The sequence below is a fragment of the Epinephelus fuscoguttatus genome, linkage group LG3 (genome assembly GCF_011397635.1).
Source record: "Epinephelus fuscoguttatus linkage group LG3, E.fuscoguttatus.final_Chr_v1".
Classification (NCBI taxonomy): domain Eukaryota; kingdom Metazoa; phylum Chordata; class Actinopteri; order Perciformes; family Serranidae; genus Epinephelus; species Epinephelus fuscoguttatus.
Genome location: NC_064754.1, coordinates 39064439 through 39087916, shown reverse-complemented (window position 1 = coordinate 39087916; position 23478 = coordinate 39064439). Strand labels below are relative to the sequence as shown.

Below are 23478 nucleotides of genomic sequence, written 5' to 3'. Positions count from 1 at the left end.
ACAAATATCATCACTCATAAATATGATAACCTTTATTTCTGAAGAACTCCTGTTTTCCATAGATAAATGGCAAATTTAAATAATGAACTGACATCTTGAAATAGTTTCTCTCTCTGGCTTTTGGGTAAAGTGAAGAGTAGTTTTCTTATATTTTCCCCAACAAAAATGCCATCATTTCCCTGTCAATCATTTTCTGAGGTCAAACCAAATCATTTTTATACCCGTTGTGTTTACGAATCCTGTAAATCCCCTTTAAGTTCCCTCTCACCCCTCATCACTCGAGTATAAAAATACTACTACAAACCCCGGAAAGTCTAAACCAGTGGTGTTACTGATCTCTATAAAATACCCCTCAGATGTGATTGCATTTTAATGCAAGACCCGTTGCAGAGTTGCCTCTTTAACATCAAGTTTACCAGTTCTCCCATTGCTGTTATGTTGCTACACTCCTTGCCCCAGATGTGATCTCCCACCCCCACAAACCCCAAACTATAGCCTGAGCCGACCACAAGCTACTAATCGAGTGACACGGAACAGCAGTGAGCCTCGTTACGCGACAGAGCTTAATTAGAGTGTTGCAGAGTCCCACCAGAACCGCAGTCAGTCACTATTTACAGATGCATCTCGCTCTAGCTCCCGCCAGATCCAGACACGGTCACGGCTTACCAATGCCAACCAGCATCGGCCCGATGCACAGCCTGACTTGATGTATTTCAGCAGATATACAGCTAAATATAAGCAGCCCCTCATGCTTTGGATGCACAGCGTTATGCATGCGGGTTTGGATGCAGCTTTCTGTTTGTGTGATACAGTTTAAGCTTGGCTTCAGCTGTGGTTTATGATAAAAAAGAAATGGTATTTGGAGTTTGCTGCTCGATCCTAGACCATATTGCAAGTTAAATACTGCCTAGATAACCAAAAGTTTATGCACACATATCACTTCATGTATATATATCTCAGAGGGCCCCCAAACAGCTCCATCTATCATACAGTGAGAACTTCAGTGCTGCTGCAGGGTGACCTTGGTGTCCTTCGTGTTTCATACAGTCTAGCGTTATTCCTGGTGTCAGGGATTTGTCTTGGACTGCATGCCATGTAATTTCAATGTCTAGTCCAGTGTCCGTTTTTGTGGATGCATTTCGGTGCGTGGGGGAGGCACATTTGAAGAAAACAATTGCCACAGCATGTCTGGTGCATTTCTGCTTTTTTCTGTTTTTTTTGCATCTTGGCTCTGAAATCATTTCATCTAGACAGTGAGTAATGCTCCCGTTTATATTTACTGTTGTTCTGGGTTTACACATTTCCGGTTTGTCTGGCAGAAACTGGATCACTTACAAGCACAGGTGCACATGTGATAAATATACTGTGTATGATCTTGGCAGTCAACTTATACCAGTAAAAAACATCTTATGTTCTATATTAGATGATGTGTTATCCTCACAGGTCAGATATACTACTGTGTTGATTAGCGAGTAGGCCTGTGTACTGGCACTCCATAACTTAACTAAACTTAACAGCCGCTAGCTGCTTTGCTAGCTGCAGCAGGTGTTCCATGCCCGCCAAGCCCTTTGTGTCCATCCTAACGGTGTGCTGGTGTTGGACAGTGGGTTGATGCTGCTGCTTACTGTAGGAACTTATGATGATATACTGTTTAGTTGTATTGGTGTGAACTGGCAGGTTTTTAGAATGTTGTAGAAAGGCACATTGCAAGTAGTTGCCTGTCTCAACTCGTCTCGTCGCGAATCTTTGGTCTGAACTGGGCTTTAGACCCAAGGAATTATATGTATTAAATCTGAAAAATTGGCTCAGTTCCCTTAGGTATTGACTGAAATAACCCAGTACCAAGTACTATTGAAACTTGTCCAGTCAAATCATACCTGCATTTGATCCTTTTTGGATCCAGATCTAGAAGAGATAACTAATGGTATGGTTTATCTCACAGCCAATCACCACAGGCCAGGGGCAGGTTAATCAGACGATGAGTCCTTAGACACACACACACACACACACACACACACACACACACACACACACACACACACACACACACACACACACACGTTGTAGTTGTTTGGCCCTGTTTTGTGTCATTTGCATCTCTTTGTGGTTGTAATGCACCTTTTTGTGGTTCTGTATCCCTTTTTCGTTGTATTGCGTATATTGTATTGTAAGCACCTAAAGGAGACCACATTACATTAATTAAATACATTAATTTCTTTTACTTGTTTTTAACCACTTCCCCAGAGGCCATCTTTTTGGCTCCACTAGTCTTTTGGTTGTTCCAATGTCCAGCAGGACAAAAACATTTGTTTGGGCAACTTTTCATTTTTATGTCCCAAGCCATTGAGACAGCCTGCCAGGGGTCATGAGAGAGCCTGAAACTGTTTTGAAATAATAAACTTTAAACCTGCTTAGCCTGACTTCTGATTAGAATGTTTAATGGCCCTTACTTTTATGATGTATTTTATTGTGTGAATATTTTAAAATGTTTTATTGCCTCTAATCTATCTCATTTGTTATTGTCTTTTATCCTGTTTTATGGTTTATCGAGATCAAGATCAAGAAAATTACAAATACTCAGACTCAAAAGAAAAATGGATGTATTTCTTATGTATTTATTCCATATCTCTTCCCTTCCTTCCAGTCCTTTAAGAACATATGCACTGGAATTATTACAACAAAATAATTCCATTTGGGAATTTAATTTACCTTAAACTAACACATCTTGACATAACCATGAAGCTCACATCTAATAGGGCTCCAACAAGTATGTATTCAAGCTTTTAAACAACAACAAAAAAAATCCCACCATTAATAACCGTACTCCCACATTAAACCTAAGAGACCTGCTGGATCGTTGGCAATCTCAGCCGATATCATTGTCTTTCAAAGGCTAGCAATTTAAGGAAATCCCCTTATCGACAAGCTAGCATAACAGCTTGTCGACAAATAATGTCCCAAAGTTAGGCTAAATTTTGGCAAGAGCAAAAATGACATGGCTACTTTCACAGGGGTGCCTTGACCTCGCACCTCAAAATATCTAAATGAAAATTATTCTATGGGTACCCATGAGGTTCCCCCTTAATGACACAACTACTCTATGCTAATCTCATGCAGTTTGGGGCAAAAACCAAGCAGATTTTTGCATGCAGTACAGATATGTTATTTTTACCAGTAGAATAATTCTGCAAACAGTTTTGGAATTGCATCAATTGAGTGACTGGAAAGCTGAGACTCGACTAGGGACTCAGGTTGGTCGCCGGAGGGTCACTGCTTCAAGTCCCCGTCCAGACCAAGTATGGAGCACGGACTGGTAGCTGGAGAGGTGCCATTAAACCTCCTGGGCACTGTCTAGGTGCCCTTGAACGAGACACCAAAACCCCAACTGCTCGGGATGACTGTCCATGGGCAGCTCCCTCATTCTGACATCTCTCCATGTAATGCATGTATAGGTCCTGTTTGTGCATGTGTGTATTTGCAGGCCTGTGTGTGAAACAACAGAGTGAAAAATTGATTGATAAAGTATATCTTCTTCTTCTTCTTCTTCTTCTTCTTCTAGTAGATACAGTGAAGTCAGACACTTGTTTTGAAACTCTACTGTATAAAATGATTTACTGTGACCTCTAGGATAATCACAGTCTCATGAAACTTTACAGCCACAAACTAGAGACCTCAGACGTTCAATTGGATGGCTTCCCTAGGGATATTGCCAATAAGGGGGTTTCCCAGCATTTTCCAGAACAGAAGTGCTCGCCATTCAATCGCTTAAAAATTCTTACAGAACTCTAAATGTCAAAGGTTTTTGATAACAAATCAAAGCATGGAATTTTCTCTGGTGTTCTCAAGTTCTTGGTTCCTTTAGAAGGATTTTTGAGCATGCTTGAGTGCTCCGAAAAAGCTTTAATTTAGCACCAAATCTGTGTAATATATGGTGTCTGTGACTAAATGTCTGCAACAACTTATGACACATAACTGATATAGCTCACCAAGATATCTAAAGGAAAGATGAGTGTTAACAGCAGGTTTGTCTTTTAAAGCAGTGATTCTCATAATGGGGTCCAGGGCACTCTTCCGGGTCTGTGAAAAGCTTTTAGATTCATTAATTTAAATTATCATCATGATATAATATCTTGAACATCTTGAATATCTTGATCTGAAAAGTTTTTAAATCTAAAATATTTCATAGTATATGTTTTAATCTTACAAAATGTATATTTAAAATGATCAGAATCTGTTTTATTTGGCCTATCTATGCAAAAAGAATGAAACACTTCAAATTCCCTGTTGTCTTGAGTGTGTGTGTGTGTGTATGTGTGTGTGCACCCTGGAAAGCACTTCAAATGAGCCCTTTTCTCATGATTTGCCTTTGTTAATCTGACATTTTTAATACATGGCAAATAACTTTGTAGTGCACTCCTCTTGTGCTGTTCTTTCACATTACTAAAATAAAATAAAAGGCTATATCAAATTATTACAAGAGACATACATGAGGGGGTCCGTGACTTAAATATCAATGTTCTAAAGTGTATGACACAGCACAGTCTGTGGTCTGGGTAACAAGCAATTTAAAATGTTATGTCATATCTTTATTGTAAATTTCCTTCTTTTTCCCTGCCAGCTTTGTTCCACTTGCATGATACATGCATCATATCGTTTTAACAAACAGCCTTTAAATGACCAGTTACAGGAGTGCTTTTAGTCTTTTCCTTTTAAACCATTACCTCACTGTGCGTGTGGATGCCCATAACTGAGAGAGAACATTGTCTGGCGTAGGTAAGTGCATGTGCAACCACAGCAAGGTGCCAAGGACTTCAGGGAAACATGCTGAAATATAACTGGGTGTGATTTTGAATATTGGTATGTGAATAAAGAACATTTAATTTCAATTAAAGACGGAGATATTTAATGCAGTATCCATGGCTCCTCATGTTTGGACGTACAGAAGAGTGCAGACGTGTTGAGGGACCCTAGACCTAAATTTGTCCTTTATATTTTTGCATTTGGTAAAACTTAACGAGGTGTCTTTGGGACTGCAAGAGCCAAGTTACTGCTCGGTTTAGAGCAACAGGACCGAGAAATCTGCTGGATTTACTGTGTTTTGGAGATTTTGTGTATTGAATGAGTAGGAAACGAAGGAGTAGAATTACTTTATATATACGATAAAAGAAGGCTTGTTTTCAGATCCTTATTTACATTAGCAAGTGGTACAAATAGCAGTCTCATACTGTGAAAATACTCCACTACCATTAAAAATCCTGCATTCAAAATGTTACTTTATTAACAGTATTTGCACAGAAAGAGCACAAAATGTTCAAATCTAAAAAGTAACTCAAGCTGTCAGCAAAATGTAGCGGAGTGAAAAATACAATACAATACTACAGATAGAAGTATAAATAGCGTTAAATGGAAATATTCAATTAAAGTGCAAAAACCTTGAAACTGAAATACTCATATACTGGACAGTCAACCAGTGTTTTACACCATAACCTTACTATACCAGCTAGCACTCACAGTGTAACCTACAATTAAAAAAATACAAGTGCATAATACAAACTACATCATTACTGTCAGCAGTAATTCAACTATAGTAATATCGTAGCATCATAACTAAAATATAACCCATCATGCGTGGGTTATAGCCAGAGGACTTAAACACTGTACTGTACTCTTACATCAGTGTGCTGTGTTGTGAAAGGTTTGTACAAATGAATACAAACCCATAAGGTTATCTGGCGTGGTCACATTTTCCCCCACAAGCACCACAGTATATTTTGTACAGTAAATGCATGACTACTGTTGTTCTGCTAGATTACTGTCCTGTGCACCAGTATCAGACAATAACAAAATCAGACAATAACCTTTAACACATTTTTACTTTGACAGCAATTCCTAACCTTGTGTAAACAGGGGTTGGGTTCTTGGAACACACGATCCAAGCACTATAGTGTATATTATTGTTGTTAACAAATGAGAGCATTTAGCATCACTTTTTTAAGCTACAGTTGGTAACTTTTATGAAAATTACTTTATGTCATATTTACTAAAACTGTCCCTACATCTACACAGTGGTACATGAGACAGATAATCAGTGGAACATGTTCCTCCTCCTCGTAGTGCTTCTAATGGCATTTGCTATAATCTACTGCGGCTAACAGAAAACAACCAATCAGAGGCCAGAAGTCTCTAATTCTGCTGTCAATCATGTCAATCAGTGGGAAAATGACAATGTTTTTTCCAACCGTTGGAACAACATATTGACTGGAATGTTTTCAGCATGACAGGTGGTTGACAAACTTTTTACAGCTAAACAGTACACTAAACTACAATGTATGTTTCTGAAAACATATGAGGCAATGCAGTAACAGAATCTTGATTCATGTTTGATCAGCGCTACCTAGTTTGACAGTTTGACCACAGTTCACAAGCAGTGATTGACATGACTGACAGCTGTGTCAGAGACTCCTCGGCTCTGATTGGTTGTTCTTCTTCAGGTGCAGTGCTTTCTTGCAAATGCTTTTTGAAGCATTTTGAGGAGGAGGAGGAGGAGGAGGAGGAGGGGGAATAAAACATTTTTACAGATTACATGTCTCATGTACTGCTAGGTGGGTAAAGTGACAGTTTCAGCAAATATGACAAAAGTACTTTTAATAAAACATAGTGTCAGCTTTAATGTTTGTATCATCACTTTTCATCACTCTTTCTGGAAGTGTTTTATCTATGAGTACTAACTTGGACATGGAAAAAGAAATATAATAAATGGCTTATTTATGATTACAAACTCTGATCAATTAATGTTTACTAAGTTGAAAATAAAGTAGTTGTTTTTGTTGTTTTTGCAAGGTATCTCATACCATATGTATGCAGATGACCTCCAGTTATATTTTTCTTTTAACCCTCATAGGACCGATAGAATTGACTCACTGTATGATTGTATGAATGTAATTAAGGACTGGATGTCTTCTAACTCCCTTCAGTTGAATGCAGCTAAAACTGAGATTTTAATTATTGCACCTGATGCCTCAGCATCCAAAGTGGCCAGCTGTTTAGGGTCTCTCAGTGCAAATGTGCGCCCCAAGTTGAAAAACCTTGGGGTCACATTTGATCAGGCCATGCTCTTTGATGACCACATCAAAACTGTCACTCGCTCCTGCTTTTTCTACTCAAAAATATTTCCAAACTCAGATCCATGTTAACTTATTCCGAGCTAGAAATGATCATCCATGCTTTTATTTCCTCACATCTGGATTACTGTAATTCTCTTTTCACCTGTCTCAGTAAAACTTCATTAGACCGCCTCCAACTAGTCTAGAACGCTGGTGTCCTTTCACTGTCCTGTCAGGTCACTGTGGTCCGCTGAAGGCCACCTACTTACTGTCCCTCACACAAGATTAAAGACGAAAGGTGATAGAGCCTTTAAGGCTGTTGCACCGAAATAGTGGAATGTACTACCTCGTGAGCTGAGAGCGGCCTCTTCCGTGGACATTTTTAAAAAGCAGTTGAAAACACATCTGTTTAGGCTTGCGTTCCATTAATTGTCCATTGTATCATCTCTGTATTTTGCTGCACTTTACTTTTTATTTGTTTTTGTGTATTTTGCATTGTTTCTGTTATTGTATTTTTTGTATTTTATCTTGTGAAGCACTTTGTGAGTCCTCTCTGCGAGAAGTGCTATATAAATAAAATTTACTTACTTACTTACTTTTTTGTAATTTTTAGAGCAGTTGGAATCAAACAGGATTTGAGCTCAGATAACCATTTAAACATCAAGTAAACATCATGTAAACACCATGCAAACATGTAAACATTATGGAAACGTCAAGTAAACTTCATGTAAACGTGTAAACATTAAGTAGGTGTAATGTAAACATCATGTAAACATCAAGTAAATATCATGTAAATATCATGTAAACATGTAAACAGCAAGTAAACTTCATGTAAACATCTTGTAAACATGTAAACATTAAGTAAGTTTAATGTAAACATCCTGCAAATATGAAAACATCATGTAAACATCAAGTACATATCATGTACCTATCCTGTTATCATGTAAACATTATGAAAACGTCAAGTAAACTTCATGTAAACATCGTGTAAACATGTAAACATCAAGTAAATGCCATATAAACATCATGTAAACATGTAAACATTAGGTAAATACTATGTAAACAACATGTAAACATCACCTAAACTTTGTGTAAACAACATGTAAACATTAAGTAAGCATAATGTAAACATCATATCAACAGGTAAACTTTATCAGAACATCATGTAAACATGTAAACATCAAACAAATATTATGTAAACATTATGTAAATGTATAAATGTTAAGTAAACATCATGTAAACATCATGTTGACATGTAAACATTATGTAAATGGATAAATATTAAGTAAACATCATGTAAACATCATGTTGACATGTAAACATTATTAGAACATCCTGAAAATCATGTAAACATCAATACCGTCTCTGGTATGAGCTAATAATATTATTTAAAATCAATATGGGACTAACTATTCAATGAAGAAACATTATCTTACAGTTTGCCTGTTGATAGTATAAAGTCACCTCACTTCCACCCAGAGACCTCCATCAGTGCTTTATGTAACACTGTCTCATCTGTGCACTGTCTCGATCGCAGCCGTAAACAAACTCAGATGGCAGGCGACATGCGCTGTATATTTCCATCTGGTCTCTGAGAAATGTCCACCTGCCAGGCTTTCCCAATTCCGGCGGATGCATCCGCTTGGCAGTGCAACACCACTAATTACACTGATCCCAGTCTGGGCCTTGAAATTCCCTTCTTGCTTGAGAGAATATTTCTGGGACAAGCCCAAACATTTTCACTCTTGATGTCTGCAGCCCATCTGTTATTCCTTTATAGAGCTTTTACTGCTAAATACTCTCTCTTTTACCCACATTTAGAGCCCGATATGTCTTAGAGTCAAATCCCTCTAACTTCTTTTTGAGTTTGATGCCCTGCTCCCTTTAGCTGTGTGGGACTGCTGTCTGATTCCCTGACACTCACATTCTTCACTTTTATGTTAGTTTATCATGACAGATGATGTTTTTCACTTTATTCACACACTTTCAGTCCAGGATGAATCATATGAGAAACTTTACTGCCTGTGTGCCTTGGTAGTCTGCTCTCTGTCAGTCTCTTTGAGGTCGGTGTGTTGTGGTCCTGACAATAACAACAGACTGACAAACTGCCAGATCTCTGCGACTTGTGGCCACTGACCTGTGGTCCGCTAACCAGACCGCAGACGGGCTCGCACTCGTGTAAGGCACAAAACATAACATACACAGGGAAATGAGTGAGGACACATGATACACACATGCACAGATGCAAATGTTCATTTTGCATAGTTTCCTTTGTGTTGGAGGGACGAAATTGCAGGGCTTGACAGTCCAACACAGTCATACTGTTTTTATGGAAGAAAGAATTCACATCAGACGCTCCTTTTCCGTTTAGTCTTTTATTGAATACATATTCATTCATTTACATTTGAGTCCTACAGCTCTGTTTTGGCCTCTGCTCCTGCCTGTTTCACCTCCTGAAAAACATAATAGCATGATAAGTGAAATACAGCAGGGAGGCGATGTGTGACACGAGATTACCCCGAGTGTATTTATGTAGCGTTTCACCGACAGACATAATAAGTCTACTGTTGGACTGAATTCCCCTCAGAGGAAAGCTCAAAGAAATGCCTCCATTTATGTCAATACTGCTGTGCATTATGAGACGCTCTTTAATCTATTTTGGCTCGGCTGCCAAGAATTTTAAGTTATTCTGTTCAGAAGAATATAACAATTTAAAGAACAAGAGGGAGAAAAGAAAAAATACAGGCTTCTAAAGATAGAGGCTCTACAGACAGTAAAGCCCCTTGAGGCCAATTTGTGATTTGGGGATATATGAATAAAACTGACTATCCATGAAGGTAAAGGTCCAGGCATTATAAAAAAAAATAGAAAGCAGCAGTCAGCAGCACCATTTCTTCCTAAGCAATAAACCTATAGAAGGTTTAAAGGGGAACATCACCTAAATAAAAAACTCCAGTATGCTATTTCCACTTTCCCAGGAAAGTTCAATCAATATATGTAGACATTACTTCCTCTCTCTCAAAGCCAGAAACCAGAGTTCGACATACTTTTCTACATACTTTTTGCATACAGTAGTATATATCCTTTGGGATGCACTGAGCTGTAATTACCACACCACTTCCTGAGAGCCTCCTTGCCAGCTGAGGACGCATAACCATGGTAATGCTTGCAACCTCAGCGTGTAGTCTGCAAGTATGATGAACCTTTTGGCTTTTATTCACGTCTGTAGAAGTAACGTGACTTCAGCTGTTAGGTAATATGGTTCACAGGCAAACTCGTTGTGTAATGTTATGTCATGTAATGTTATGTCAGAAAATGCTTAAATTAGCTATATGTTAACATTAGCATGCGAACAAGTTGGTGTGTAGCAGGTATAATGTCTATGTGTGTACCAATTTCATGGCATGCCACCCAAATAGTTTTTGCGGTATTTCAGTCTGGATTAAAGTGGTGGAGTGACCGACCAACATCCCTGGAGCTACACCACTAGCATAGCTAACACTAAGCCCAAACCATGTTGTCCCCATATGTAATAGTAGTAGTAGGACAGGCATAAAGCCCAGTTCAGACCAAAGATTCACATCGAGACGAGTTGAAACAGGCAACTACTTGCAATGCTCTCTTCTGCAACACCGTAAAAATGCAAAATGCAACTAGATGAGATGTTCTATCATCTCTATGCAACAGCTCTCTGTACTTCCGTGCTGATTTCCAGCTTTTCTTTGTTATTTTGTGGCTGAATATAATTTGTGGCTTCTTGAAATATGATTGAGGGTAGTGATAGTGAAATACTGGCTACAGTTGGATTTGTAGTGATGAAACAATGAAAAACAGAAACAAAACAAGCATCAGATGGACTGTCTACAAGCCTTTCACCTTTTATTCTACGACATAAAATGTATTTGTAAATACCTTATTTTGAAGCTTTTCTGTGTCTTAAAAAGCGGTTGCTAACTGGTGGCTGCATGAGACGACAGAACGTCATCACGCTAAGGCCTACACTCTTATTATAGTGGTGTAGATCATTTAGAGCCCAACATTGCTTTTCACTACTGGCAATTGCATTTAGGCTTCAAAAATCATAAATTGTGTTAATTCCTGACAATTGTCTTACTGAACGCGACACTAACTTCTGCATCAGCCAATAAGTATACATCATCATTGCAGCACTCTATGATATCCCATCTGCAATAGTATCCCTACCACACTACTTAATATGGTGTTTCCTAAATTGCACATCAGTCAGCAGACTTGGTAGCTGTCCACAGTTATGAACATTGTCTTCACTACTGCATTGCATTGTGGGATATTTTTGCCAGTGCAGTATCTAGTGTTTGCATACTGTAATATATCACCAGAAATAGTATGCAACTCATGTACTATTCATATACAAAGGTTTCAGACATACTAAAATATCTCATATAGGTTTTAGCATGCTAATTAGCATGTTAGCATGGACTTTCGGATACAGCCAGTGAATGGGAGACTGATTTTGTGGACCTACAGGACGTTTGTTTTCTTTTAATACCTAAATGAGCGTTATTCTTTCATTGTGTTTTCAGGTCTGAAACAGGTCTGGGTGATCTCAGTGATGACATTGAATATTTGAGTTTTAGCACTCTAGTTTTTGGATTTGGGAAAGAGTTGCTCATGTTTACTAATATTTTTGCTGTGTCTTAGGCCATAGCAGTAACGTATGAATTTAAAAAATGAGTGTAGTTCACCTTTAAATCTGTCTGCTAATTCCTTTCTTGTAAATGACACCTGCTTTGCAGCCATGGTGCATTACAATCTGATTTATATCACTGAAGTTTGTTTTAGTTCCAATTTAAATGTCATCGATTGGCCACCCAATTTGATTGATATCATATGATTTAAATCTTTTTAGTGCCGCAGTTTGTTGTTGCTGGCTTTAACTCTGGTCCTTCTGTCTTGTAGCAGAGCCTCAGACTCTGCGTCACACCCAGCTGGAGTGCTCTGTGGTGTAAGACAGCAAATTAGTGCACAGAGTGAGGTTTCCTGTCTTTTGTGTGGTGCACATACTTTACAGTGACAGCAAGAAGTGCTTTCATTCTTGTTGTACATTAGTGGTGTGCTAACACCTCACTGCCACTTTTCTTTCTGCCACTTGACGATTGAATGAGCGCTTCTGTTTTGTTCATTGTACTTCTTATTTTAAAGCACTAAACTCTGCCACTCTTTTTTATTTTATATTGTTCTGGCTTCAGTTTACACGTCACAAGAAAAAAGATCTGCTGAGTACAATGACCAGCATCTAAATCTTAACCAGCTTTTGCAGCTACCAGGTTATAATACATCTAACCATCAGCAGTGACTGATTGTAGGTAAGCCATAACGGCTGCTCACCTTCAGTTCCCCCCGTAGGAAGGACTGGCAGAACTCTTGTACTCGCTCAGTAGAGATCTCTCCCTCAGGCAGCAGCCACTTCATGTCAGAGTTACCATCATAAATACCAACTCGAGGGAGGTCCTTAGACTTGAGGCCAAAGTAGCCCAGCGATCGGAAGTTGGACTTCACTGCTCCGTTAACCAGCACAAACAAGAACTGGAACACAGTTTTTATGACTTCATTTAGCTCATTAAATATTAGATCAAGTAACCACAGAATTTTTTATGTGAAGAAAGAATATTCTCACCTTGCCTGTGAACTCGGGGGCCAGAGCTCGCAGTTTCTCTTTCAGCTCAGTATATTCTTTACTCCCCCTGTTGGCAAAGAGCAGGAGGTGGGTCTTCACCTCCGAATTGAACAAGCCCACTGCTGTCTGAGGAGAAAAAAAAAGCAGAGATGCAGAGAATAAGGGGTTAAAGAGATTTTAAACTGGGTTGTATAAGGTATTCATCCATAGTCAATGTATCATCTACAGTAGTTGGCGGTCAGCACACTCCCAGTTTGGAGAAGCAGGCAGGAGTACTGTAACAGAAGCTAAGCTGCTATGGCTCAGAGGTAGAGTGGGTCATCCATTAATCAGAAGATCCGCGGTTCGACCCCCGGCTCCTCCAGTCCACATGTCGAAGTATCTTTGGGCAAGATGCTGAACCCCAAATAGCTCCCGATGGCTGTTCCATCGGTGTGTGAGAGCATGTGAATGGTTACTGAGCAGCAGGTGGCACCTTGTAAGGTAGCCTCAGCCACCAGTGTGTGACTGTGTGTGTGTGTGTGAATGGTGAGTGTGTCATGTAGTGAAAAAGCACCCTGAGTGGTTGGAAGACTAGAAAAGTGCTACGCAAGTGCAGTCCATTTACTACTGTGGACGAAGCCAGCAGCCAAACAGAAAAAAAAGGTCTACCTAAAAAAAATCAGTTGGCAAATCAATTTAGCTTCCTAAAAATAATCAGTTATTGTTATTTCCACTTTCTACATCTAAGTACTTTTTCCACCACTGTGGTGGGAAAGTGATGACGGAGTTCAGGGTGAGTTGGGGATGTCAGAAAGTGTTTCAACTCTTTCAATTTTGTACTTGTCTTCAATAAAAATGTATTTTTAAGATGAAAGCAGAAAAGCTTTAGGAGATAGATGACAGGAAATAACAGTCTGACAGACTGAGGCAGGCCTTTGGCTCCAGAAAAACATTTACCATATGACAGTGATGGGGACATAAGTTGGACCTACCACTTGGTTGTATTCTGTGATATATCGGACCTCGTTGATGGTGATGAAGTTCACAAGACCATCTGCTTCTAACTTCTTGGCCTCTGCGACAACAAGGTTCTCCTGGTGGTTATCTGCCTAAATTAAATGACAGACAACATCATCATTGTCATACAACTGGCAGTGCATATCACAATTATTCTTAAAAAATTCTTATGTAGACAAATGGAGCAGAGTATACCTTTCTGAAAAGGGTGATGGTGTCTGAGGAGAGGCCGTAGTCCGCCCACACCTCTTTCTCAGTGCAGATGGCTACAGGGACTGAGTCAACTCGCTTTGCAGCTGCAATGAGTTCCTTATAGCCGTGACTCTCCTCTCCCTGAGACACAGGAGGGAAAGAGAGAGAGAGAGAGAGTTACATCTCATCTCATCATATACATTTATTTTTCAATGATTTTTTCCCCACACTTTCATTGTTGCTCACTATGTAATGATTGTGAAACCATTTCTTGTCTTTTTCCTTAACATTTGTGTATGTATATACTTAAATTGTAAATCTTGAAGAGCCTTCTTTGGCAACACTGGCAAAACTGGAACTTTAAAGAGGGAAACATATGCCTTAATCCATGGGTTGAGAGTGACAGAAAACATCCAAATCCAAACCAAAGCCTGCATTTTGAATCTCCCTGACGAGGGCAGGCTTGCTGATATGCACAATTGAAGTATTTCTATTCTGTGAACTTTTTTACACTCCTACTCACATTTCAGAGGGAAATGTCACACTTTTTACTCAGACAACTCTAAAATGTGTGATTTTTTTTAAAATTAAGATTCTACATACAGAATAAAAGATGATCTTATTAAATGGACATATTGCCTTACATCAAAAGTACCTAAGAAGTAGTATAAGTCCAGCCAGGTACAACATTATTATACTACTTACATTATCATGCATCAGTTGTAACTCAATTACATAACATATAAAAATATAACATTGGCGAATCTGAAGTTTCAAAGTGCTTAAACAACCCAGAAAAAAAACAATGAATAAGATTTTACAAGACTAAAACTCATTAAAAAAAAAAGGTTAGAAATTAACAAATAAATAGTCAATAGTAAATAGTACAAAAAAAACAGGAAAGATAAAATAATGTAAAAAAAAAAAAAACAAAACCAAACAAACCCCCAGTGATTAAATAAAGGGTGTAACTTTACTCCAGATGAAAAACCAGATTTAAACGACAGAGAAGAAATACAAAGAGAGCTTGTCATTGTAATATGGGACACATAGTTTTACTTCAATGACATTCTGAATGCAAGAAATGCACTTGGAGTCCCTTTACACTCCAGTATTGCTACCTTTACTTGAAAATTAAGGTGTAATGATTTAATGATTAATGTTTAATGTTAATGTTAATTTAATACAATTCTTACTCTAATAAGTATATTATTACTATTTACACATGTGTATGGAGTATGGAGTATGTAAAATTATAAATTTAAAGGGGCTCTATGTTAAATTCAGACTGTATGAGTTGCCTGTACATGGTTCTCAACATGGAGGTGGATGAGCAGACTAGCAGCTAACGATGCTAAACAAGAGCAACCATGCTGACAGAGCTAACGGTGGGTGGGTAACTACCATACGAGCTCAGTGCAAAGTGGCAGCGATAACCTAGCCACTGGGATACAAACATGTGTTCACAGCTAGACTGGCTTATCACGACGAATCACAGAGAAGCTTGGCTTACTACACACACACACACACACACACACACACATACACACACACATAGAGGGAGCGTGACTTCATGCTCTGCTCAGGATGCCACCATTGCCACCATTAGCCACAATGTGCTCATTGCTAAGCTGCCTCGGTTTAATTTTTCCCTTGACGCTTTAAAATAGTTCCTTCCTACCTGGAAGGCAGAACACAATCCGTCAGAATTAAGGGTACATTATCACCTTATCTAAAAAACGAAGTGGGGGTACCCCAGGGATCAGTTCTGAGCCCTCTACTGTTTAGTCTGTATATTAATGATTTGCCTTCTGTCTGTACCGGTTCTGAAATTCAAATGTATGCAGACGATACAGTAATACATGGTAAAAACAAAGAAGAGGTGGCAAAAAAACTTTCAACAACTATGGTGCAGGTATCCAAATGGCTCCACAATCCCTATCTTCACCTTAATGTTAAAAAAAACTGTTTGCATGTTTTTCACAAAGAAAACATCTAATACACCTGACCCAAATGTGTATTTTGCAGGTGAGAGGCTTCAATTGGTGACAGAATTCAAATATCTGGGAATTATTCTCGACTCAAACCTCACATTCAAAAAACAGGTAAAGAAAGTCACGCAAACAATCAAACACAACCTGGCCAACTTCAGATACATCAGAAATTGTCTAAACTTGGAAACCGCAAAATTATTCTTCAATGCAATGATGATGCCCCACTTAACATACTGCCTCACCAGCTGGACCCAGACCTGCAAAACAACATTAAAACCAATTCAATCTGTGTATAAGCAAGCCCTAAAAGTCCTGGACAAGAAATCCTTTTGTTATCTTCACTGCAGTATCCTGGACAAGCATGTCCTTTTAAGCTGGGATAACACTGTAAAATTTCACAACATAAATCTAGTTTTCAAAATTCTCCATGGTTTGGCTCCACCACCACTTGCCGACTTTTTTACATTGAGCAGCAGACTGACCAGATCGGCCTCAACAACTACTCTCATTGTACCACTGAGGAAAAGTTCCTTCAGCCAGTCAGCCTTCTCCGTGCGAGCTGCCCAGTTCTGGAAGTCATTACCACCACACATTCGCAATGTTGAAACACACAAAGCCTTCAAACACACTCTAAAAATATGGTTAAAAGATAATAAGGCGTGCGATCACAATCAGTATTCCATACTGATCCTATAATTCTGTCTACCTGCTTGCGTGCCTCTCTGCCTCCATATTGCCTGCTTGACTGCCTATCTGCTTGTCTGTTTCGCTTGCTTACATGTTGTCTAAATGTGCATTGCGTTTTGTTTTGTATTGTTCTGTATTGTTTGTTCCTGGTGTCCTGCCAATATGCTGCATTGCTACTATGTTTGTCTGTTTGCCTGATGTAACCTACCTGCCGGCAGAAGCTTATTTTCCTGTCTTTTAATATGCTTGATGTGCTTTCCATTGTGATTATGTGCCACTTCTTGTCTTTTACTGTGTGTGTTATGCCTTCTATTCTGATCCATGTGCTTTTATATGCGCTGTGCTGTATATTTTACTGTTATTACAAAATGTTGATTGTAATGTTTTTTTCTTTTAGCTGGCATTTAACACCTTGCCCAGGGACTGCAGTTGGAAACTACCTACTCAGCTAAAACTGGCACATTTACAGAAATGTTCATTAATGTGCACTGTCCCTGTACAAATAAACAAATAAATGAAATGAAATGAAATGCCATTACTCCACTATGTCTTCACATAGTAAATAGTGCTTAGCTGCCATATTAATCTCTATCTTATCTTTAAATTACAGGACATTTATCATTACCCTTTAAATGTTACGTAGGTGTATATGTCAATGCAGTGTTGTGATGTATTATTTGTTGGCTATTATTTCCTCTTCAAAAATTCTTTTTCCCCTGAAGGGGCAGAGAGAGAGAGCCAGAGATGGAGAAACAAAGAAATACACCAAGAAAAGAGAGAGGAGGCTGACTCAAAGGAAGGTGAATCATGTCTATTTCTGAGACAGCATTGCATGAGCTCTGGCAATCTATTTTATCATTTTGCAGCCTGTAATATGTGTTCATTCCCAGTGAGTCACAGCACCAATATTTTGGTCTCTTTTTGCCTTCAGCATCACGGTCCAGCTATCCTCATGTGCTCTGTCTTCCACTCTCCTCTCATGAACCCTCTCCCTGCATTTGTTTACGAGAGGGCCATTGAAGCCAATCCCACAAGTCTTCAGATACGTATGTATTTCCTGTCAAGTGGCCCGCCATCTTCCACGGCACACAGAGTATAGCCAAAGGACTCGCCCCTTTGGAAAAGCCAGCGACTCTCTGCCCTCAAAGCACCAGCACTGCCAAAGGTGTGGCCAGAGGAAATATAGTCTTCTTCCAAATCTATTCGTGACAGCAGCATCACCAGCGTGCAAACAAAAGCTGTACTTTGGGGGCCCTCGCAGTCTCACTTTTAGCTAATTTGTCTGATCATGTCTGGTTTGCCGCATGCATGTTAGCATAATAAACAAAACCATAAAACAGCCGCTGTGGGCTTGTTTAAAAGATGCCTGAAAGCTGATTTGAGCTCATGTTTATTCACTCAGTGTGCAATTTTCATGTCTGACCTCCAGAAATCCAATGACCACCACATCAGCAGAGTCGATGAAGGCCTCAGCAGCTTTAGTGTCAGTCAGTCTGGGAAGGGCAGTTTCTGAGAAAGAAAGACATGAGATGCACAAATCAGCACAGTGTGTAGTTACAGCCCTGTCTTTGTCTAAACAACACTAAGTGTCTACAGCCACGCTAGCGGCTCTGTGATGCTGTACTTAGATACAGATGTGGGCTGAATGCTAACGTCAGCATGCTAACGTCCTCACAGTGAAAACCACTAACATGCAAGTTTAGCAGGTGCACTGTTTACCAAGTTCATCATCTTATTTCAGTAAGTTAGCATGTTAACATTTGCTACACACACACACACACACACACACACACACACACACACAGAGTACTCAGTTTTGCAGTTATTTGATTATAAACTTACATATGCTAATGTTCTTTTGGTTATGCCACTCTCTTCATCTGCTGGTCCTGTGGTGTCTCCCTGGCAGAGCAGGGCTGCTATTGTGACTATTGACCTGTTGCACACTTTGATACGTTCTTACTTGCACTTCAGTTTTTATTTGCGACAGTTTAGTTTGCACTACTGTATTTTATTTTTTTTATTTGTATTATTTGTTTCTATTTATACTACAGGTTTTATTGCACTTTTATGATTATCTCCTGGGCTAGTGCAACCTTAAAGAGCTTTTATTATTTTAGCCCTACCTGTTATGATAAAGTTGATTTATTTATTTCATCCAGGAGTCCTGATTGCACAACTATGTTATTCAAATCTGCATTCCTGCTGTACTACATGGTTGTCTACTGTGTTTCTTGTTGGTATTTGATGGTTGTATCTTGCATGCAGCTATGTCACAAAAATGTGTCCAAAACAAATTTCCTGTTTGGAACAATGAAGTTTATCTTATCTTATCTTATATTGGACAAATGACAATACTGACATGATTATTACCAAGGTAATATAACTCATCCTGAGGGGAATTAATGTCTGTACCAAATTTCATGACAACCTATCCAATAACTGTTGAGATCTTTTACTCAAAACCACAAATTTGAACTTGCCAATGACAGAAAAATCAGGGGATCAACACAGTAGGATTCATCCTCTGGGTACCATGAATATCTAGATTGAATTGTGGCAATCCATCAAGTAATATTGAGATATTTCACTAGACGAGTGAAAACTTTGATCTGCCAGTGGCACTAGAGGCAAAGTCAAGTGGTCATGATTCATCCTCTGAGGACCACGAACATCTGAACCAGGAAGTGGCTTTGAAGCCAATTTTTGCAGTGGCCAAACTGTGTAAATACAAAAATACTTTTTCCCATAGACTTGCATGGTGAAAGAGACATCTGTTAATCAGTGGATACATTTTTTTAGCATCACAGCCCCCATGAAATGACTTTTTGACTATCACAATTTAAGCAATTTGGTCCGATAACATTTGCAAAGTCTAAAGGAGTTACACTATTTTTTTTTTTTCTCCATTCAAGTTAGTGGAGCGCTAAACCAGAAGTAGCAAGTGAGAAAATCTCTAGTGCGCCTGCTCGATGAGCCACGCAGTGTGGAAGCAGTGCCGATCAATCATCCAGGTAATTTTAAACACAGCTGTTGAACTTTTTTTTGGCTTAGTGCACCACTGAGCAATTGAATGAACAGTGCTCCACCTCCAGTGCTATATTCATTTCTATTATAAATCCATGTTCTGTGCCATGTTTCATGTCCAACACAGGTAAAAACAGGGACTCACTAAAATGATTAGGAGTCATCCTCCAAGCATTATTAATGTGAGTACAAAATGTAGGTGAAAGGGGTGAAAGACAGATCGACAAAATAGAGTCTAAAAACTGTATAGCTTTTGTTTTGTTACTTTAATGCCCAAACTATGTTGTTTGATTTTCCGCATTGAAAACAAAGAGAAGAACTCAAGAATAAAACGCTGTAGACACAAGCTACTTAAATCAATTTACCTTTCTCTGTACCAACAACAGAAGACACCAGGAGGGAGCAAAACAGAGTGATCAGCATGTTGCAAAGGACTCGAGGGAGGCAGGTAAAGAAAACAAACCAAGAAAAAGAAGACTTTGTAGCTGTCGGACTCTGTATGAAGAGCCGTGTCGCCTCTGCTCTGTCTCTGACGGTTGCCACATGGCAGCCAGCGGTGGCTCCTTCAACTTCTCTGGGATGTGATTGGAGGCTTTCATGAGAACTAGCCAGGTGTTCTTGATAAGTGGGTGGACTACGTGTCACTGTACCACAGGGGACAGGTGGGTGTCTGAAATGGTGGTGTTGTGGCATTCTGAGGTTGAGAGGGACAAAAATGATCCAATTAGTCCAGCTGACCTTTGCCTCCATGAAACATCAAACACCTTTTCTCAATGTCATTAGAAACATCTTCTTAACAACTTTGCTGTCAAAATGTCATGTGCTGCAGTGTCTTACATAAATCTGTTAAGGGTGGGAGGCTCTTCAGATACAGCAGCCTGGTTACTGCAGAAATCCAGTGAACAGGCCTGTGTGACCCATGACAGACCAGAGATTAACTGAGCTGCATTTTGGTACATTCACCACAGGAGGGACACAACCTCCAACACATCAATTCATCACCATACAAACACCCGAGCAAGTCAATTTTGCTTCAGTGTATGGTGTTAAGAGAATAGTTTTCGGAAGCACATTGAAATCGAACTATTTTTTATGCATAGGTGTTATAACAAGAAACCAAGGTGAAAGTCAATACGTTATCATCCAGATTTTCTTTTTTTTTACTATCTTTTTTTTAACATGTTTTACCTTGATTTGTTTTTAATCTTGTAAAATGCATTGCTTTGAGTGCATTGAAAAGTGCGATATAAATCCAATTTATCAATACATAATTTTCTAAAAAATTCTATTAAAGTCAGAGGTATGTGTTTCCTACATTCCTACAAACCAAACTATGTTAAAAGAACAAAATTTGATAAGGTCAACTGACTAACTTACGTGTTAAATATTGGATGTTCATAATTTCTTGAAGTCACATGGCAGTGTAAAATCATGACAGTCCCACAAATGAAAGTGTCTAATGGGACATTACAGTAGCTGTTACTTTGTTCCCCAGGACTTTTTATGAGTAAATGCACACACACTGTCAATTTGGCAAATTTATTTTTAAAAACCATGTGTCAATGTGTCAATTAAAACCCATGATTTTACCATAAAAACAAAAATAATAACAGAAAAACAATGATTTAAAATCTAAAACTGTGAGGTAAGGAGAAAAATTACATAACATGGTTTCTCACATAACTTAAAGACAGACAAAAAGCCAGTAACGTGCAGCAGCTCCAACAAACCACCACAAAAATGTTGTTTTATGTGGTGATGTTAAAACAAAAACTTAAAGCCTCTGAAATGCAGATTTATTGATAACAGCACCATGGCAATTATTAAACTAAACTTTAAAAGAATCATTTACATCAGGTTTGACGTTTGACTCAATGATTTTGAACATTTTTTTTTTTTAAATCCAAAAAATGCTGGTAAGTAAAAATTTGGTCGACCACAGAGCAGAAAAAAACAGCGGGGTGCACAAAAATACAATGAATTCTTGAGGACAAGACGGTGTGAACCCTGTAAACTCTCTCTTGTGTCAATAAAATCCAAATACTCCTCACATATACATGTAAAAATACTGAAGATTAAAAAAGGTTTATAGAAATAGCCTCCTTAAACTGCGTCTACAAGTTAAATGTCCTCAGTGCAAGAAGACCAATGAGAACCATTAAGAAAAATGCGTGCTGTGGGGGAATAATGTCTGTGGACTCTTCACTTGTATATTATCACTACACCAACAAATGTCCTCTGAGATTAAAAAAACGTGTTGTTCTAAACTGTGAAAAGTCTCAGGGCTTGTGTGTGTGATGCATGTTCCCATGGGGCTTAAGGGCAGCACTAATACTGCCGATCAGGACAACATCTAACGTCACAGACTTACAGTATGACTTGAAATGCCATACAGGTGACGTGTGTAGCAGTGACACAACAACTCTTCACAGATGAGGACTAGAGAAAATAAAGCTTCTTACAAACACTCACTCTGTCTCTGTGGCGTGACAGTAAAGGATTTAGATTACAGCCTACACATGACTGTGCATTATTTAGTGTAAAAAGGTGTCCATAAAATACGTATTATACTTACTGGGTACATATATGTAAGTGCAGGGAATAAAGGGGCCACAGGCTTGTTTATTTAAGAGGGACTTGGAAATAAATTACATTCTAAGTATTTTTTAAATGACTGAGTACAGTACTTATTTAATAATCACAAGGTACTGTAGTATTATTGCTGAGTAACAAGGTACGAACAACAAGGTCACAGTGGATGTCATTTATCTTTAGATTATGACATCTTTTTGGAAAAAAAAAAACTTTAGGAAACTGCTATGTAAAAGATTTTTTAACATGAAATTCTTATTATTATTATGAATAGTGTCTTTCTGTATTTGTTATTTGTTTACATGACATACTTTTTTCACCCCCTTTTCATTATTAGTGTAGTTACAGTTACATTACGTGAAGTTACGTGAAGTTACGATACGTTCTGTGTCTTGATTTCATTCTCCAGCGGTGTAGGTTTTGTTTCAACACATATGAAATGAAGAGTTGAAAACTTAGAGCATCCAACACTTTCCTGCATTCAAGTGAATTATTATGCACCAAATTGTGTCTTTTCTGCATCAATTCATTGTATAAATTTCTTTAATTTTGTCAAATAAAAGTCCTCTGCTACTTTCATGTCTTTGCTGGGAGAGACAAATGCACATGTTGTAAAGATTGAGGGTTGTCACCTGTGTCCCCCTCAAAATCTACACCTATGTCATTCTTACTTAAATCCGATCAAAATAGCTTCATAAAGTCTGCATCTCTGCAAAAATGTCTGCTTTAAGTTTTTATTTCACAGTGCTGCTTTGAGACTCACTTTCTCAAGCTGAATTCTGAAAGGCAACAAACAACATTTTACCATTGTTAAGTTAAAGCGGAGATGACAGAGACACTTTGCATTTAAGTTGGTGTTTAAAACATTCCTGACACATAGGCATACTGGAACAATGAAAAGGAAAGAGAGTAAAAAGAAGGAAGGACAGAAATGATTTTTTAAAATGCTCTCTCTGGTCATTTCTGACTCCTTGTGGACAAGTGTTTAGTGTTCAACAGGCTCAGAGAAGATGCCATTTGGGTTCAAATTACAGGCCCAGTCGCTCATATAGTTGGTGCTGCTGCAAATAAACTAAGCAAAAGTGATGATTACAAATCACACAGTGGCAGCAAACCAAAACATTGCATTTGTTACACAGGCTTAATGATGTGCTTTCCCTAAATGGATTGTGCCGACACTTGATCTTTTTCGGGATAACTTTGTCATATGGCACTTTGTACCATGTAA

General features: G+C 38.6%; 1 protein-coding gene across 1 annotated transcript; it reads right to left on the bottom strand.

Annotated features, from left to right (window-relative positions):
* Positions 1 to 9466: 9466 nt before the first annotated feature.
* On the bottom strand, positions 9467 to 20174 carry LOC125885808 (endoplasmic reticulum resident protein 27). The gene is made up of 7 exons (XM_049571594.1): positions 20024 to 20174; positions 18055 to 18140; positions 13954 to 14091; positions 13734 to 13850; positions 12760 to 12885; positions 12471 to 12668; positions 9467 to 9556 (listed from the first exon to the last, which is right to left on the bottom strand). Exons 1-7 carry the CDS (start codon positions 20079 to 20081, stop codon positions 9515 to 9517), a joined length of 765 nt encoding a protein of 254 aa, XP_049427551.1. The 5' UTR covers positions 20082 to 20174; the 3' UTR covers positions 9467 to 9514.
* Between the last annotated feature and the right edge of the window lie 3304 nt (positions 20175 to 23478).

Coding starts and splice junctions, on each gene's coding strand:
- LOC125885808 (XM_049571594.1), bottom strand. CDS start 20,081: ATGCTGATCACTCTGTTTTGCTCCCTCCTGGTGTCTTCTGTTGTTGGT. Junction 12,886..13,733: donor TCACAGAATACAACCAAGTG/GTAGGTCCAACT, acceptor TTTTCTCCTCAG/ACAGCAGTGGGCTTGTTCAA. Junction 12,669..12,759: donor CCCCCGAGTTCACAGGCAAG/GTGAGAATATTC, acceptor ACTGTGTTCCAG/TTCTTGTTTGTGCTGGTTAA.